Source organism: Pygocentrus nattereri, chromosome 20 (genome assembly GCF_015220715.1).
Source record: "Pygocentrus nattereri isolate fPygNat1 chromosome 20, fPygNat1.pri, whole genome shotgun sequence".
Taxonomy (NCBI): domain Eukaryota; kingdom Metazoa; phylum Chordata; class Actinopteri; order Characiformes; family Serrasalmidae; genus Pygocentrus; species Pygocentrus nattereri.
In genome coordinates, this window is record NC_051230.1 from 19,021,483 (window position 1) to 19,041,542 (window position 20,060).

Genomic DNA, 20,060 nt, shown 5'->3' on the forward strand with positions numbered 1-20,060 from the left:
AGGGTGCAGGCAGGATGGAGTGGGTGGAGACGGATGTCAGGGCTGATGTGTGACAGAAGGATAGCAGCAAAAGTGAAAGGGAAGGTTTACAAGACAGCAGTGCGTCCTGCTATGATGTATGGTTTAGAGACTGTGGCTCTGTCTAAAAGACAGGAGGCTGAGCTGGAGGTGGCGGAGATGAAGATGCTGAGATTTCCGTTGGGAGTGACAAGGATGGACAAGATTAGAAATGAGCAGATCAGAGGGACAGTGAAGGTGGAGCAGTTTGGAGATAAAGCCAGAGAGGCCAGGTTGAGATGGTTTGGACATGTTTTGAGGAGGAATAGTGGACATATTGGACAAAGAATGTTGGAGATGGAGCTGCCGGGTAGAAGGAGAAGAGGTAGACCTCAGAGAAGGTTTATGGATGTAGTGAAGGTGGACATGGAGATGGTTGGTGTAAAAGTAGAGGAGGCAATGGATAGGGCAAGATGGAGGCAGATGATCCGCTGTGGTGAACCCTAGAGGGAGCAGCTGAAAGAAGAAGAAGAAGATGTTTCTGTGTTTATCATGTACATGTGTAAATGGTTACACTGTTAAGACAGAGCAGGTATAGTTTTAACTGTCATGTAACTGAGCTAAGGTTAGCATGATGGCAAATTTGTTAGCACTGTTTTCATTTATGACCTGCCTAGTCCAGCTCAATAGGCATAGCATTGTAAACTAGAAGCCATGCTAAGGCCAAAAGGTCAGTGAAACCTCAACACTGTGAAACTACTCCACTGTAAATGACGGTCATTCTCAAAACTCATCATTTGTGTTGTATTGCCTCCACAAGGCTCAAAGTGCTTGGACCCTGACAATTCCAACTTGTGATGTAGAAATAGCTCTCAACGACATTAGGACAATCCAGGCAAATATATGTGTTGTACATCAATTTCAGTACATCAACCTTTTTTATGGTAACAAATGCAAGAAAAACAATGGTAATAATTTATTAACTAGGCTAGGGTAGTACTTTGAGGTAATAGATGATTAGCATTTAACTGTTTATCTTAAGGGCGGCACGGTGGCGTGGTGGGTAGCGCTGTCGCCTCACAGCAAGGAGGGCCTGGGTTCGATTCCCCGGCCGGGTGACCGGGGTCCTCTCTGTGTGGAGTTTGCATGTTCTCCCCGTGTCTGCGTGGGTTTCCTCCGGGTTCTCCGGTTTCCTCCCACAGTCCAAAGACATGCAGTCAGGCCAATTGGGTGTGCTAAATTGTCCCTAGGTGTGAGTGTGTGAGTGACTGTCTGTGTCTGTGTGTCTGCCCTGCGATGGACTGGCGACCTGTCCAGGGTGTATCCTGCCTTCCGCCCGAAGACTGCTGGGATAGGCTCCAGCTCCCCCCCGCGACCCTGACGGAGAAGCGGCTTGGAAAATGGATGGATGGATGTTTATCTTAAAGATTTTAGATTGGCTAAATTTCTTGGTGTAAATCCCAAGTCATGTGTCATCTACTGTGGCTTCTGGGGTTAATTAATAGTATGAGTGAAATTCTCAGTGGCGTGCTGTGGCATTCAGAAATATTGAACCTTTATGTAGCATTACTATTAAAAGGTAGACTAAAATGTATCATTATTTTAAGTGGGATTTTGGTTAGTGTTCTATAAACCTTGTCCAACCTCAAAGCAGTTGCTATGGGTGCAGCACGGATAGGTCAGTTTCTCACTCGTACAACATAACTTACATATTAGCTTCATAGTAGTTACTGAATAACTGATTAATATATTAAAGGGATTTTTTGGTGTCTAAACTTGCCTCCTTTAGTTTAGCACTAGAGCTACAAGGCTAATAAACATTACATGACAATAATCAAATCTTTTCCATAAATACATCCTGGAAACTTCTCTCAACCTCCTTAACACACATATCATGCAGGCATATGGATACTCCAGATTTCTTCTTTCTGTTCTTTCTTTGTATACGCAAAAGTTAATCTTGAATCTTATAATTGAATATATATGTTTGTAAATAGAAACAACAGAAATTGTGAATCTAAACAAAATATGCTAGCATAGGGGATCCTGCAGGGGAGGCAGAATTCCACACAACGCCATTGTCTACAATGGCTGATCGCAGTAAAGTGAATCGCATTCTTATAGCTTATAGTATGTAATACTGTCCTAAAGTACATCAACAAGCCTGTTCAAACTTAAAGAAGAGCTGGATGTGGTTTGAGTAGGTTGAGCAAAGTTTTGAAGCTGTATTTACCGAAAGGATTTGGGTGACTATTGACTCTTACTGTTGGATAGCAACATTACCCTTGTAGCTCAACCGCTAAAGAAGCAAATTTACACTCCAAGCATGTCTCGGCTGATCGACTACATCTGAAGTAACTAGAATAATGTGTGTTTCTTTTCTCATTGAACTATTTCTTTGGCTTTTTTGACTCCTTCCTAAGCCATGTGTCTTGTGTAGTGTACTTCATACTGTGCCGGCCTGTGGGTAACTTGATTCAATCTAATAAAACAGTACTGGCACCAATGGCCAAAATCCAAGGACTCAAGACACACAAATACACCTGGCTCAGGGTCCGGGACCCGCAACCGAAAGCCCAGGCAGGATGTCAGGAATCTGTGATTAAAATTCCTTGCCTTCCGCCCACTCGTTCATCAGGTGTGTTGAGCGAGACGGGTCAGCGGTGGAAAGATTGAGCTGGATTCCTTTGCCGTCCTTCATCAGGGTGCCATAATAAAGCACTGAGAAGCTTTAGTATAGAGAATCTGGAGCTTCAGGGCTGAACATTGGCTTGTAAACCAATACCCATCCTAACCCAGAGAAGAGAGAGAGACAAGAGGCCAAGAGAGAGAGAACAAGTGGGTGTGTGGGGGAGGGGAGAGGGACTGAGGGTCGTCTCCAAGGCGACGAGGCCCTTTTAACTCTGGACGCGCCTTGGCAAGAGGAGAGAGGTTAAAAAAGTTTCTGTGAAAGCAACAGCTGTTGCCCCCCTCCCAAACTTCCCCCACATTTTTTTCAGAGTATAAGGGCGCCCACTTAGCTCACCTTGATAGGGCCATCCAGGGCTACGAAGATAAACGAGGGGGAAAAAAAACAACAAAATGCTTCAGGGAGCACATCTCTATTTCACTGATCTGATCTACTTGGCAGGCCTTTGACCGAAATGGCAGGACCCAAGAAAGAAAAGAATGTTTAAAAAGAATCTTTTTAACGGGAAAAGTCACTCCCATCTACATAAAAAACAAAACCCAACGTAAGAATTTAAGCATAATCAAGACCAGCATGTTCAAATGATTAATTTATTTGCTGCTGCTGCCAGAGGAATGTGGCAGTTAAATTCAATTTAATTAAAAACAGAGCAAAGTTTGGTCAAGATAGCGGCGAACTGAGCTTTATCGAGAAAGGTTGTCATTTATTTTCAGATTGTTATTTTATTTTCAAGAAAGATGAATCGAATGAAGTGTAAAGCCTGCAGCCGTGTACCAATACAGGAAAAAAGTCTGTGATGGAGAGGAAATATGAAAGAGAAAAAGACAGAATGAGGGCCAGAGTCAAAACATTGTCTTTCCCAATCAGGCCCGTCATAGGGGACTGCGGAATGGAAGCACAAAAAAGGTGCTTTTTAGGGCCCTGCGGGCCAGGAAGAAAGGGCTGAGAAGGAGAGGATAGATGTGGTTGAATAGAAGGATGGAGAAAACACATGACCGTGTTCTCCTGCATGGTCTTCCCCTGGGGACCAGGAATGATTCAAGCCAGCTGGTTCTCCAACATTAGTGGTTTATTACCTAGCTCGAAATGGTGGGATTTCTACTGGCCCATTTGTGATGAAAATATGAAAGAGGTTTTGATATGGCAGAGACGATATACGACCGTCTTTAATGGGCCTAATCTAAAGGTGGGATAGGGTGTTGATATAAGTACTGACCACTAAGTGAACAAAAAAAGCAGACCATCGTGTGTGTTGATTGTTATTTGTCGAATTATCACTTTGTAAACGGTCTGCGCTGTTAACATTAGCTAACAAGGTTATGAGAACTCATGCTAGCAATCTCCAGTTCCTCAATCACAAGTATACTGCTATGAATGTGATCACTAGTGATGGTACATAGGTGTTTAATAATGACAGCCACTTCCTAATGTACTAGTATCATCAGAATGTAAACTAATGACCACTTTGTGAGGAGTTTGCTGAAGCATTAGCTAGCTACGTTATTACCATGTAGGCTAGCATGGCCCTACTTAAATTACTTGACCACAAGAGCTACATAAACTAGTTTATTATGATATTTGCATCCCCTGTCTAAAATGCAAGTAAAATAAAACAAACAACATAAATCTTCACATTCAGTAGCTGTGAACCCTTTTCTCTTTTCTCTTTTGCTCCCTTGGCTTGGAACATTATCTTAAACCCACTGACCTTCTTTGAGCTAGCTAGCTGGTCTCCGTGATGTACTGCTTTTGCTGTGAAAAAAGGTCACACTGGCATTTACGCTTGGAAAACAGCTTTCAAAGCACTTTCCAAAAGGCTGGTACTGGAGTTTTGAGCAGGGATTTGTTGGGGTCGTTATACCAAACATTACATGCAGATGTGACATTCAGATAAAGTTAATGATCAAAGAGCTGTACTGAAAAATTGAAGCATCTAAGTAGGCCAATCAATTTTAACTTCATATTTTGAAATATATGAATATATTTGTAACACCAGGTTGACAGCATATAGGAATATCTGAAAGATTTGCTAAGATGGGAATGTGCTGAATGAATACACACTCACAAACCACTTCATTAGAAACAACTTCCTTGCAGTTCCACAGTCTTGGTGTACACTCAGGAACTGAAGCTTGTTGCCAAGTGTTGTTTAATATCCATCTTCTGGCCCTAGTCAGTTTCTGACCACAGCTCTTGGCTGGATATTTTTGGTGGGCCACTCTCAAACTAATAGTGATGATGTGTGTTAAAACTCCAGCAACAGTGCTGTGCCTGACACTCTGATAGCACTTACACATACGCTAACATTACACTACTAGGTCAGTGTCAAGTAGACTTGGTTGGTTGACCTCATATCAAACATGGTAGATGAATCAAATAAAGTAGATGGTCAGCTCGTGATTGCATTGGCAAATTTACACTATATGTCCAAAAGTAAGCAAAACTAAGAGATTTGTTAAGTTTGTACAGATTTGTTAAGTAGCGCCACTTTAAGGTGCTACTTTTGACACAGGCATTCGATCTGCTTGTGTAATCTCTGTAGAAAAGCACAATCAACAGAATAGGATGCTCTGGAGCAGCCACTCATGAGCGTAAGGCCACCCATTCTTGAAGCAACCGTCCAATAAAAAGTATTTAGGGAACCAAAAGTACTTCTTCTGTTTTATATACACTATACAGAAATCTTTTAAGGCAGCTCTAATTTTAAGAGTGTGTTAGAACACATTCAGTAAGAGGGACAACGAGTAACTTCTTTCAACTTAGGAGTGTAGCAAAGCTCAAATGCTCTCTGTTCTTTAACAACCTGGAAATAGTCATTCACGCGTTTATCTCCTCTCATATTGATTAGTGGAACTGTCTCAGTCGAGCTTGTCACTCCTGCAGCTGGTCTGAAATGCAGCTGCAAAGCCTCTGATTGGTACCAAGAAATAGGAGAGCATTACCCCTGTGCTCACCTCCCTGCACTGATTGAATTACGTTTTTTATTATTTGTTTTTAAAGCTCTACAACAGCATGGCTCTGAGCTATATTCCTGACCTCCTCTGCCTCCACTCCACTTCTCAAGGCCTACAATCTTCCAACCAGCTGTTTCTAGCCATTCCACACTCTTGGATGAGGTTTGCAGGTGACTGGCCTTTTCTGTTGCTGCCTTAAGACTTTAGCCCTTTTTTTATAAAGTCATACCTTTTTAAGACATATTTAAAAACCTGTATTCCCTCAGCTGCGAAGAGTCCTGTTGAACAGTTTACAGTCATCTGTTCTGTCTTGGTTTTTCAATCTCACTCTCAGTTACTCTCGTCTTTTATCTTTTACTGTTTTGTTGTTTGTTTTGATTGCATCTGCTTGTTTTTTTTTTTTACCCCTGTTGAATTTATTGTGCAGTTTTGTCTAGTAATTGGTGGTGCTGTTTTCATAAATTTCCCTTTGACTTAGTTACATTTGTATGTTTTCATTTTAGTTGTGACATTTTGTCACTTTTACATGTGCAATATAAATGAATGTGCCCTGACGCTTGATGTCTTGCTGCCTGTGCCGTCTCATAAGTCAGTGTCTTAGAAGGCAGCTCTCTGTGATGAGAGCATAGGCAAACAAATTACGTTTGAGACGTGATGTCATGCCAAGATACCTCACTGCTAGCTGTTAGCATTAAATGTTAGCATCATTTACATAGAAAAAAAATTGTGTTTTCAGAAAGTTTCAGAAAGCATGCTGCGCTCTTTATAACCAGAATAAAAATATTATGTACAAAACAGTTACTCTCCTCCACATGTCAGTGCTGGATTATGGGGTATGTATTGCAGCAAAAGATACATCTATACTGCCTTTAAAAACCAAACAGAGCCTATATACATACGCATATCGCTGCTGTCAGATGTTGTGTTTTTTTATTTTTTTCAGTTTTTGACATAACTTGGAAGTGGCTGTTGTCCTTTACATTGTACGTAAATTTCATAATAAATGGACTAATAGAAATGGTACAAAATGATGTGGAAAAATGTCTGGTTCCACTGACTCACATTAAAAGTAATGTATGTTTTTTCTTTCTCCTGTAAAGTTACTCGTAAACCTTCTTTCTTTTTGCTATGAATGATTTAAAAAACAGGCGGCATTCCTCTTGAAATAAATAAAGTAGCCATCTTTTGGCATTCTACCTCCTCCCCTCTCTCTATCTCTCTAGACTTTGAGTGTTGAGTGGTTCAGTTAATGCTTAACAAGGCAATAACACTCCTCCTAAACATGGCCAGCACTTCGTTACCAGCCAGGCTTTAATACAAATGACTCTGTGTTCATAAAAGCACACAGCACAGTCACGCACGTGCACGCACTTCAGCAAATATAATTTATCATCACACTCTTGCATCACTAAAATGAAAAGGGGGGAAAACTCCATGGGAAACATCTCAGCTCTTCTAGTGCTTGGCTGTTGTGTCACCACATAATAGCTGAAGCCCTATGAGGCGAATTAATTAATTACTCTGAAGGATCATTTGTGTTTGCTACACAAAGCCAGTTAAACTCGCGCACCAATTCAACATATTTATGACCGCTCTCTCGCGCTCTCATTCCCTCATTTCTCTCTCTCTGAGCCTGTACTTATTCCTTTAGCCCCTGGGTTCTCCTGCATGGCCTTAGCCATGAAAAGGGACAACATAATGGGCGAAGTTGAATGTGTGAAGGATGAATTCTTTCAGGACAACAACTGGGCACAATTTGGCCCATGGCCCTGGGGGTCGGCTTAATAGAGTGAAACCCCCAGCCCCCATTGAGTTCCTCAGAGACTATTAACTCTTAACAACTCCCCAGCTTGGGCCTCATTATTTATTCTCTTCAAGCTTTTCTCCTTCTCACCCTCCACCCCAAACTCTTTCTGTTGTCTTTTCGTTTTATTGTCCTTGATTGATTTTTGTACTTAGTTAATCATTCCATCCTTCTACGTTATCCTGGTTTGTAAGCAATGTCAACCACCGTTCGAGAGCCTTCTTGACTTACTGTGGAGAAGCAAGGCTGTAAAAACTCCTTTAAAACAACACTCTGTGGGTTTCGCCCAAGTCGGTGCTTGAAGATTGTAAGTGGTGCTTCCTAAAGAAGCTCAAATAGCCTTTTGAATTACTGGAGTTAGAAGAGTGAAATTAGTAATAAAAGACTAGTAAATGATATGTACAGTTCAAAGAGAGACAAGTGGCTTTAAAACATAGTTGAGGGTTAATACTTTTGTTGTTGCTGTACTATTCAAGTGTAATTATGCAATTACACGTTTAATACCCTAGTCAGTTGAAAACAATTTATATTTGGTTTAGGTCCAAGTTTACGCTTCCGACTTTTTTCCCAATTGCTGATACCAAGCAATAAGAAAAAAACATGGCAAAAATCTAAATGTACATGGTTTTTATTTCCACAATACAAGCCTGCATGTACAAAACCATTTCCCAATTGTGATCTCAGTTGGAAGCTTAGTGTCGCCACTTTGAATGGAATTTCTCAGCTTGTTTCAGTGAGCTGTGAGAAATAATCAGAACCAAATTCAACCAGTTTTTTTTTAAATCTCTGCCTTATATAATCACTCAGTGTTTTGAAATGAGAAACATGAAATGAACTTGAATTCTTTGTACAGTGGTGGTGATAGGAACCAAAGGATGCAATATCCAGAGTGTAAATGTAGACATTTAATTTACTAAAGGTTCAAAAAGCAGCCAGTAAATTTACACTTGTTTTCAGATCTTTTTATATATGCAATAATTAAACATAAATACATGCAATTATGGTAATGGTAAAATAGTGGTAAATCATGTTAGTCTTACAACATCCTGCATGTTTTAGACCAAAGCTTTATCTCAAAAATGATGAAAGTTTTGTGATGAGGAAACATGTTTTAAAGCCTTTTAGTTGTACTAACTTTCTACGAGGGAGATTTTAGAGGCATTATACACTTCAGGTGTACGGTTCTATCACCACTGTGAAAAAATTCCAGTTCCAGTGAGTTCCTCTGGGACCGCACATTTCACATCTTCACACCCACTTTGAATTACTTTATTTATATCTCAGCATTTTAATTAGGGCAAAATGTGATGCCAAATTCTAAGGGTTCCATCTGAATATGAAGAATGTCTGTATATTCATTACATGTCATATCTCCAGACTGATTATCTTTAACAGGAAACATGCCGTTTACTAACATTATGTTGGTGCACCTCACAAAGGAGAAAGGCAATGGACAAAAAGTATTAAAGTATTAAAGAATTGATAAAAGTAAAAATGTATTTTGGAGTTTTCCGTCTGATCAGTCAGCTGAACCGCCTCATAATCTTCAGAAGGAAAACTGAGAACAGGCTTGCTTCTAGAAGTCAAGCTATAAAGTGCGGTGAAGCCGGACGCACACTGAGTTCCCCTTCAGGGTCAGCGGAGCCATTGAAGTTGGAATGGCCTTCCACAGCAGACTGCACTGCCCAGCTGCCCTACGACCGTGGAAATTAAGTTATGCCCCATGTCAGCAGGTTTTTGTCTTTTTCTCTCCTTCTCTCACCCTCTATCTTTTATTTTTCCTTTGTCTTTACCCATTCTTGTCCTTAAGTGGACTCTCCTTTTCTTTTGTATGCGGGAGTCCAGTGGAGGCTTTCGAGTCAGCCAAAGCATTCAGTGTCAGTAAATGGACCCAATGGCAAGTGAAGGGTCAGAACGATTCTTTGTGTGGATGTACGTGAGAGGTGTTCCTGCACTTGGTCAATGTTGAGTCAATGGCTTCAACACAAACACATACAGAGCTCCTCTACCAACAACGGCTTAAACAGCCACTCTACTGAGTTCTTTTTCTCCGCACTCCTTGCACTGTTCCATTCGTTCTTCACTCCCAGCCACCCCTCCTTCTTTCCTCCTTCGACGCACGCTCTTGTTTAGCTTGTCCGTGGGACAGTTTATTTGTCCTGTGGTTGGATGAAGTAGCAGATGATGCCTCTTGCTGCTGTGGCTGCTCCTGGGGATCTAAAGCAGCCGAAGACTACTAGCAAGGTCAAACGGGGTCATGCTAGCATTTAGCCTCCACTGCTTTGATGATACCTTAAGAACTAGATGGGGTGAACTAGAAGAACAATCATTTCTCAAAAGCTATCGAGCCTTTCACATCATGGTCTGTTATAAAGTACTGCACACTACATATACACTCTTAAAAACAAAGGTTCATATTTGGTTCTTGATTTGAATGTAGGGTTTTAGGAAAATACTGTAATTGGTGTTCTTTAGACTTGTTGTAGATTCTTCACATTCTCACATGCAAAAATGGTTCTTTGAAGATGAATCTATTGAAAGGTTCTTGAAGGAAATCACAGGTGGTTCTTCAAGGGCATAAGGAACTCTTTTTGAATATTTTTAAATGTGCATATATGTGTAACGTTCTAGACCTTAAATAGTTCTCACCCTGGTTCACTCCTGGTGTAATTTTAGAAAGGGGATAGAGGTCTTATCTGCTTTTTGTTACTCATGAAAATTCAATATATTCACTTGCCAAGCAGCAAAAGATATTTTAACTGATTATGCTTGAGCTTTACCAGCATTAATACAAATGATATCTACATGAGCCCAATGCAAAAAATTTAAATTGTGGAGCTTTCAGGTGAGTTCCAGAATCTTTATAAGCTTAACATAAAACCTTCGCGACTCTAAATTCTGTCTGCAGTATACTTTCAGGTGAGTATGCAAAAGTATGTTGTGAGTGCTTGAAAGCATTTTGTGCATACAAAACTGTTTTTGTGTTAGCATGTGCTTGAAACTCGATGTACATGGTAAACTTGTAGCTCATGTGAAACTTTGTAGCATACAAATGATTGTAAACTTGGTGCACACACAAAACTTGCTGTGAAACTGGTATGCATTTAAAACTTGGTGTACACATGAAACTTGGTGCTCATATGAAACTTTCTGGTGCACACATGAAAGTTTGTCATGTGTAAAACCTGGTGTACATGTGAAGCTTGATCATGTAAAATGTTCTAGTATACACATGAAACTTGATGGTCACATGAAACTCTCTGGAGTACACATTTCTGGCATGCACGTGAAACTTGGCACTCATCTGAAACTTTCTGGTACTTACATGTAACTTGGTGCACACATGACAATTTCTGATGTCCACATGAAACTTGGTTCTCATATAACTCTTTCTGGTGCTTATGTGAAACCTGGGAGTTGATATGAAACTTTCTGATGGGCACGTGAAATCTGGTGCTCACATGAAGCTTTCTAATACACACATAAAACTTTGTGAGGTGTACATGAAACTTCACACACATATAAAACTTTATGGTGCTTACGTGAAACTTGGCGTTTGAATGAAACTTTTTGGATGTACACATGAAACTTCATGTGCACATTACATTTTCTGGTGCATACATACAACTTTCTGGTGTGCAAGTGAAACCTTCCAGTGCATGGATCCTAACTTTTCTAACTTTTCCTTACCTTATCAAAGCACAATCCAAAATATTTTGGCTGGATAAGTCTTAACCTCATTCACTGGCAGAGGTGTTTATCTCTCTCCATTGATTTGATGGTGTTATTGGAAGTGCAGTTAAAGATGGCTCATTTGGTCAAGCTCAAAAGGTTTCATTTCAAGTGAACATAAAGTGAAGTGATACCTCAACTAAATTAAAGAAAGGTACAACACAACCACAACACCCGCCACCCACTGATGCCTATTTGCTCTGCCAATGTTGCCAGACCGACGCCGTCTCTCAAACTCAATGGCCGATATTCATTGCGGCCTCATTTCTCCTTCATTCATCGGCACCGTGGCAGTGGCCCTGCCTCCTCGCAGTGCGGCCCTGACGCTTTGCTGGCTCTCTCCTCCCCTGCCTGTCAGATGAATTATATGGCTGTTGCCGTAGAAAAAGGGGGCCATGCTCAGCGCTAGTAAAAAACACCTCTCCCCTCCATCACCTCATTATCCTCTTGAGTGAAAACAAGCACCCAAGCTTCTCCTTCACTGGCTGCTATTCCCCACAGTACGATAGAATCTCAGCTTGGGCCACTCTCCCCGCAACGCCTGTTATAGTAGTGTTGGCATAGTCGCATTGCCCTGGAGGGGGAAAGGTCTTACCTGGTTGATTCTGTCTATTGAGGATTCATGGGAAACCAAGATTAATCCAAGCAGCGAAAGATATTTCTGATGGGAGCAGACTGACATTTATAAGCAGTGCTGAGGACAGGCAGATGGGAATTACTCTCTTACAGTGACATAAAATAGCAGTGCTCCAATATGTACCCAATTTATTAAAAGAAAACATGCAAAAACTATTTGGTAAGTTCATTCTTTGGTGTTACTTCACACATGCAAAGAACACATAATAAAAACAATTACTTGTGTGAAGGGGAATTCCACCAATGTTTTAAATTTTATAGATTACTAAATGGTAAAGATGCAAACAAAGTCATTCAGAGTGGTGATTTAATGCCACTAAAAGCTACATCACAGAAAGTGATTGCATGAAATGGTAATGAATATGTGGCCTGATGCTTGAGACATTGTTTTATGAGACGTTTTGAGAGACGTTTTTACCTAACACACATTAAATCTATAAATAGTGGGGGGTGCATGCAGATTTTTATTTTTACCCCTATTTTGTAACTATAAACCGTACATATAAAAACTCAGAAGACACATGTAGGTTGACTGGTTAGTTTGGATAGTAAATAAAATGGCTTTTTTTGGTTTTGTAGACATCACAGCCCCTGGTTCCTATCACCACCGCACTGAGTTGGCAAGTTTCTCTACAATGCACCATTCCACATCAAACCACTCTAAACGACTCTAACCATTCACCACCAAACCTGTTTATGTAATTTCATATTTTCTAAATGCTCAAAAAGAATGAAGGTTTCTAAACGGTTCTTGGCTTGGATGTGCAGAGCTATGAAAACCCTTTAATAAGTAGAGAACCTTTACATTATGAGGAGGTTTGTACTTGAAGAAAGTTCATCACACTCATCATTTATAAAAATAGATCATCCATTGAAAGTGGTTCTTTGATAGCATCATTCCAAGGAACTCTTTCTGACACCTTTACTTTTAAGAGTCATTCCAGACAATTTAATTGTTCTCTTGGCACTAAACAACAATACAACACTAAATCTTAACCTGCAAATCTTCAACACTACACTCTAACTATAGCGGTGGTATTTTAAAATATTATTCTCTGTCCACATCTGGAATGAGCAAGAATGCATCACTTTCAACAAAGTGTGTCCATGTTTACATCTACGCTAACAAATACAGGACTGTTGCTTTGGTACGACAATCAAAGCACGAAAAAGTCTGAAGAAGCTCCTCGGTGGGACTATATATGGAACGTAACTTAGAGTTGCTCTTTGCAAACTCTCAGGTAAGTGATCTCTTTGTGACCGAGTTAATCCTGTTTTTTTTTTCTTGCAGGCAAAAAAGCCGGACCCCTCTGAAGAGACTGGGCTAAGGTCCTTTTACTCATTTCAAAGAGCTGTGAACTCAACAGAGGTCTTCCGTGATGGAATCAAAGTGGCAGCTCGGATGGGGGAAAAAAATCCAATTTTGGCTCTCAAGCAGCGAAAGGCTGGTGAAAAGAACAGCGAGGAACATACTAAAAACACCATTTTTGACAATTTTGTGAGTGTCCTTCATTGAGGGTGTAGGGACTGGCGCATTTCAAAACCCTGGACTACAAATATGTATTCAAAGGGGAGAAGTAAAAGCCTGATGAAGAAAAACATCTATATTTGCCCTTTTAATGCTTTCTTTTACTGGGGAATATAACAGCGGCCTCATAAACAGGGCCTTTCTAACAAGCTCATACGTCCAAAAACATTGAAACAACTCCAGTCCACACTTATCACTTAGAACACAACTACTTCTTAAGAGAGAGTTGACAGGGGGGCCCCTTCTAGCCTTCTTTCCATCAAATACCCTGTGTTAACTTTAAAGGATTACCCTAAATCCTATCCAATGCGCTTTCCATTTCACTGCTTATTCCCCAATCTCAATCATACCGCCTGTCTCCTTGTTTCTTCATCACTTCCCCCGTAAGAGGCTCAAAGGGGCCGACACTGAGAATCAGTGCATCTGACCTAAGCGTAATTACTCCAACAAAAGCTCAAGATGTTCACCCCAAGTGGCTTATCAATAAAGGACTGTTTTTGGAGCAGTTATATTCTGCTGCTGTAATGAGAATCCAGGTCCCTGCTGTGAAGTTCCCCCTATCGTTTTTACATCACTTCTCTTTTTTCAACAGGGGAAAACCGTTCTGTGACTGCAAAAAGTGCCAGGAGGTAATTGAAAACATCACAAGGGAAAGTCGAGTTTGAGGCCTGACCCACCAAATTGGTTCATTATCCAAAAGAATAATAAAGGAGCATTATAACTGGTTAAGCGGCGGCTACATTTATCTTAAAGCGACAGACGGCGCTTTGTTAAGACACACAAACTTTTGTATAAAAGTTCTTGGCTGAGGGATGAAGATAAATTACTTGTTCGTTTGAGGACTTTACAGTCGTTTTGTTATTATTTTAATGATGGCTGTTGCAGTGATAGAAGAATTTTTTTCCCACTACCTTTGAAAGCACCACTACAATAATCGCTGACAGATTTTGCTTATCTACAGTATGGGAGTTCAGCATTGTCGTGCATTTATTTCTCAGGAGTCAGTGAGGCATGGATTAGCAGGAAAGATACCTTTGACACTCAGAGATCTGAAACACAAACACACAGATGCCTTTTGTAAACTGGTTATCATTCCATAGTAGACTGGTTGACTGATCATAGTTTGGAGAGGTGAGGGCGTTTGTTGTAACATATTACCTGTTGCTTTTCATAAGAGGCATTGAGCTTTAAACAACAAACTACCAGAATTGCCACCATGAGACGAACAGAGTTTAAGAGACCGTTTTAAAATGGACCTTTCTTTTTAACATTTTGAATAAATTAATAATAAATTGTTAAATTTCCTTTGGGATCAATAAAGTATCTATATGTCTATCTATTTATCTGAATATTGTGGCAAATTAAATGTCTTGAAGGTATGAAGGTTAAAGCAAATCAAATTGTCTCATTGCACAGGTTAATTCTGTGAAAAGCAAAAATTCTAAAAGAAGTAATATTGTCAGCCAGTTTAATGAGATCCTTTCACCTGATTAGTTCAAATAAGGGATCATAAAAATCTACACTTACAATAATAAATGAGAAATAAATAAGAAATATTGGCTATATTACCTGCAGTCTGAAATGATTTTTAAAAATGTAATGTTTTTTTCTTGTCCATATCTAAGCTAAACAGTATGCATAATATGCAATATATGTAATATATTCATATCCAACAGAACATGCTCTAAAGGGTGCTACAGATGAACCATGGACCAAAGGAAGTCAACAAACACTAAGATTATCCAGCGGCTCCGAGCTCAGGCTGGAGAAAAAACTCAGTGATGAAGCACCACAATGCTTTGCCTTGGAGCCCGTTTCCATCTGTCATTCTCTGCCACTCTCAACCCTGTCAGCCCTGTACTAGAACGACAGCAAAAATCCATCTAGGTATTCATCACTCTTGCTTAACTGCTCGGTTCCAGTTGTTCCGGCCCATCGCTTGTACGAGGCCCTCTCTATTTATTTCATACGCTGCATGCTGGGCCTAAACTGAGTGCTGAAAAAGAAAAAATCGGGGGTTGCGATTATGGCTGCCGCTGCCTATATGCCCTGTCCAGCAGCGGGGGCCATAATCGCAACCCCCGATGGAGTGTGTGGACCAGGGGCCAGCGGATCTTTCCCACATGCTATCCCGCGGCTCGGCTCTGAAGAGGTGTCAGCGAGCCTTAGAGGAATGAAGTGCCTGGCCATTGTGCAGCCGGGGCCATTATGTGCTTAAGATTAGCATGACAAAAGTGCCACTCGACTTCTCCTCCATTCAGGGCGCTCGAGGCCTCTTGTCCCCTCTCTAATAAAACATTTTGCTGCAATCGCTCCGTTTTGAAGACCCACAGTGACGAGAAGGGGAAGAATGAGAGAGACGGGTGGGTTTAACAGGGTGAAGCAGAGAGAGAGAGAGAGAGAGAGAGGGCGGGTATCTCTTGAAACGATTTGCATGTGACAAAGTAAACAAATGTACCCACAAACCTCAAAACACTCCTCCAGTAAATACAGGTTACTGTATTTACTCACATCACTAGAACTTTGGTTACGCTGTGCACCAACAATTAACAACCCATTAGTAGCCCACGGTATATTGTAGTATAAAATTTCAGCAGTGTATAAAGTTACTCAGTAAATCCTCATAATTAAAATGCACTGGCCTGGTTTATAAATGCTTTAGCGTAGAAAATAATGTTTCCTTACACTAAAATGTTTCTATATGTAGTACATCACAAATGGATTCATATAGTGGGGTATGAGACGATATAAGTTATCAGTGACAGCTTTTGAAAGCAATTTGGGAATGACATATTCCTGCCAGATTTGGATAAAATGTAGCTAAATTACATCTATTCTTCAGTGCTAGTTAACCCTTTAAATTTGAAAGACCTTTATGGGGCCCCACATTCAAATTCCTCACACTTATAACTGCATACATTACACACTGATTCATAGTAGTCACTGAATAACTGAATACTAAGTCTGCAGTTTAGGGGCTTAATAGTCTCGCTGCCATTAACCTTCAACACAGAAGTTAAGAGTTTGGTAAATCACATGTGAACAGTCAAGCTAGCTTTCCAACCAACCACCACTGCTAACTCCCTCACCAGAAATGTGTAGCTCAGTAAGCCTTGGCCTCAAAAGTCTCCTAAAGTGAACCACTCAGTTTTAAGAATGACTAAATATACAACTTGTAACAAGGTAATTAATCTTCTGAGTCGTGCAGTCGATGCTACTGTCTCCCTTTCAGATTAGCAGAGGCTAGCTTTGTTCGCAGGCACGGCGTGCAGACGGAGGCAGTTAAGCAAACACAGTGATTGAAAAGTAAACAAACCCCTGTCTGCCTCGGCCTGGTGAAACCCCAGGGAAAAGCCATTCGCTTTTGTGCTTACGTTCTAAAGATATCCGAAAGTCAGGCTTTAGGCCTTCTGCAAACACTTCTGTTTGCAAAGTCAAGGATATCGATGCTTCGAGCTCCTTAATGTGTTCCTCAAAAGCAGCGCATGCGTTTAGAAGAACCGGGACCTAATGTTTCTCGACTGCAGACCATCTCTCTGAGACAGAAGAAACAAATTACACACACTCGTCTTTGTACTTTCATTTTTTATGCCTTCTATAAAAAGTACATCACCGAGGCAGTCATACAGTGGATTTAGACATTTCTACACAGTCAATAATTCATCTTTGAGAACACAATAAAAAGATTCTCTGCAAATCTATTTACACTGTACAGCATTTTAGAAAGGAAAATCAATTACAACAAAAAAGATCTAATAACCTCCCTTTAAAGCTGGAATCGTCACCCTTTGTTTTCATAGACATTTTATGGTATTTTTCATGAAAATGCTTATATTCAATACTTTCACAATTGAGTGCTTCAGAACTCAGTACTAGCCTACTTTAAATTCATTCAAGCCATATTTTAAAGATGTTATTCATTCATTCACACAAGGTCAAAGGCATCTTTAGATAGAAAAATAGTTGTACATATCTAGTTTCATATTGGCAGTGCACCGCTTTCTGATTAAACCCTTGCACGGTTACATCTCTAAGTAACAAAACAACATCGTATCTTTCTCTTTTTTAAAGGCAACTTGGCTGTGTCCTGTTTGACAATGTGAGAAGAGCACTTGAAATACTGGCAATGCTGTTTTTCTTTTCTTTTTAAGGCAGAAGTGTTAGAATGAGTTTGATCTAGCATTTCATTTTGAACCAACTGTTACTCACATGTACAGAGTTCAGTTGTGAAGAATAAATATGGAAAGCTGTGCAGGTGCTGAAGGGTCACTGAGGGCTGAAGGGTCACTCAATGGCACACTTGCATAGAGAAGGTGCAACGTGACCAACCTCGAGACGTGAACAAAACTCAAGCAAAGTGTCATGCAAAGGTGGACACGTTCTCTTTGGAGACAGTCGGGTCCAGAGTCACCAAGCACCTCCAATGTTCCCTGACCGGGCGTTTTAACTGACCAGTTGCTTTCACTGCCTCCACTGTAGCTTGTGAGAAGTCTCACCAGCCATTTTCACTGACCAGTCACTTTCCCTGACTGCCATACCGACACCGACTGGCGGTCATTCACCAATCTGACCAGTCTCTTTTACAGACCAGTTGACCTGCTGTTTTCACTCACCGGACTGAGTAGTCACTTTCCCTGATTCTACTGCAGCTTGTGGGGTGTCTGACCAGTTGCTTTTCAGTGATCACAGTCATTTTCACTGGCCACAATGCAGCTCGCAGGGAATCTGACAGTTCCCACAGAACAGTTCAAGTTTTAGCTTAAAAGCCGCACCAGCACCAAGACAGACTCTGCCAGCGCCACTAGCTCCACGGACGACCACAAGGCCGAGGCGCCTGACCTGCGTCCTCCGTTATTCGGGCGGTCCGGGTAGTCCCCTTCATCGTCACCGTAATCATCCGTAAACCCAGAACCCTCGTCGTCAGGGTCGTCCACGGGCGGCTCGCCGTAGCACAGGTTCCTCATTTTGAGCTTGACGTACTCGCATATGGTCCGCTCGGTACCGTCGCAGACGCACGTGTCCAGCAGCTGCGCCTTGGGCATGCGCCGCATATCCGCGATCACCTCGCGGCACGCGCTCGTGCACACGGTGCCACTGAAGAGCTTGCTGCAGTGCAGCAGGTAGTTGGACATGGCGGAGCGGCAGTGGAGGTCGCGCTCGCACTGCCGCCGCGCCTCCGTGCAGCCGAGGCTGCTCGTGCGCGGCATGCACGGCTCGATGGCGCGCTTGGCCTCACGGCACAGGGGGTCCGAGGAGCAGCTGCACTCCTCGAGCGCGGGCCCGCCGCGCGTCAGGTTCAGCTGCACGAGCGACGCGATGCAGTGGCTCGGGCACGTCGTGCGGCGCCCGTCCAGCACGGGCTCACATGCGTGCATGTACTGGCCGTACGCGTAGTGGCACTCGGGCTCCGCCTGGCAGTTCAAGATCGCCTCCCAGCAGACGAGGCGACGCGCCGCGCACTCCACCACCGCCACCGCGCACGCGCCCAGGCATACGAGCACGCAGACGGCGGCGACGGGGCCGCGCGCCATCGCGACTCTCTCTCTCTCGAGGGGGCTCGCGCCGCTTCCTCTCACGCGGCCATCGCGGGGCTCCTCATACCATGGCGCCGGGAAAGAGAGGAGGAGGTCGAGGAGAAACAGGGGGGGGTGTTCTACTCCGTTCTAGCTCGCGGAGAGAACTCGAGCAAGTCCCGGAGCCTTTCTGGACTAAACGTCGCTGTAAAACAGCGATTTTCAGCCGTTACCAGCGGGCTAGGCTACCTCAGTCCGGAGCTCCACTCCGCGGCCGTAACTTGAGGAAAGTCCTCCGCAGGAAGGAAAAGTGCGAAGTTCTCTTTCCTCTCCTCTTTTTACTCCTCTTCTGCCCTTCTGTCCTCACTTATCCACTCGTCTATCGTCGTCTGTTATGTTGTGCTCTCGTTCTCTCGTCTGTGTAGCGCTCGCGGAGCCCCCGAGTTCTCGCTTTCCTCCGGCAGTTTCAACCCGCGGAGCTTAAAAAATGTCAAAATGAGTCACAGAAGTTCACCCGAGTCACTTTCTCATCCACCGTTTTGTAAACACGGGGACAAAACCCGGTAACGCGTCTCTCCGTCATTCACTCACTGCGGCTCCGTCTCCTCCGCTCGCTCCGCTTTATCCATTCGAGTCGTGCGGAAGTTTGGGGGCCTCCTATTGGTCCGGCCGCTCGGCACCGTAAATCTAGACGTCATGCGTGGGCGTGGCGATGGGGGAGGGGCTGAAAAACGGCTCTCCGAAAAGTTTGTTGTCGTTGCGCGTTGAAGGAGCTGCATGAGGGGAGAGACGTGTGGCGGTGCGGCCACAAACATACACAGGTTATAAATCATGACCTTGTGAATGTATGTTTATGTTTCAAGACTAAATCTGAGAGAAATCATCTTATCAGAGGGAATTTGCTTCATCAGTCTGTGAGGCGCTGTTTTTTTTAGTGAAAACTGGCTTTTTAAACTAGACGCAGTCACATTAACACTTTACTGATAAACCTGTCTGACAGGATACTGTAACTCGTTTTCTGTAATCGGGAATTCTACTGACTTTTCATCATTTCTGCCTACTGAGATGTAAAGTCTTTCAGAGTGGTTTGCTTTGAAAAGCTCAGTTCTAGAGAAACCTACCAATTCAGATTTCTTCACAGTGGTGGGGATAGGAACCAGGGTCCCATCATGTCAAGGCAAATATATCCATTTTATTGACTATCCAA

General features: G+C 42.3%; 1 protein-coding gene across 1 annotated transcript; it reads right to left on the bottom strand.

Annotated features, from left to right (window-relative positions):
- Positions 1 to 16,907: 16,907 nt before the first annotated feature.
- On the bottom strand, positions 16,908 to 19,484 carry gas1a (growth arrest-specific 1a). Its single transcript, XM_017695528.2, has one exon. The coding sequence runs from the start codon at positions 18,869 to 18,871 to the stop codon at positions 18,095 to 18,097; it is 777 nt and encodes a 258-aa protein (XP_017551017.1). The 5' UTR covers positions 18,872 to 19,484; the 3' UTR covers positions 16,908 to 18,094.
- Positions 19,485 to 20,060: the final 576 nt, after the last annotated feature.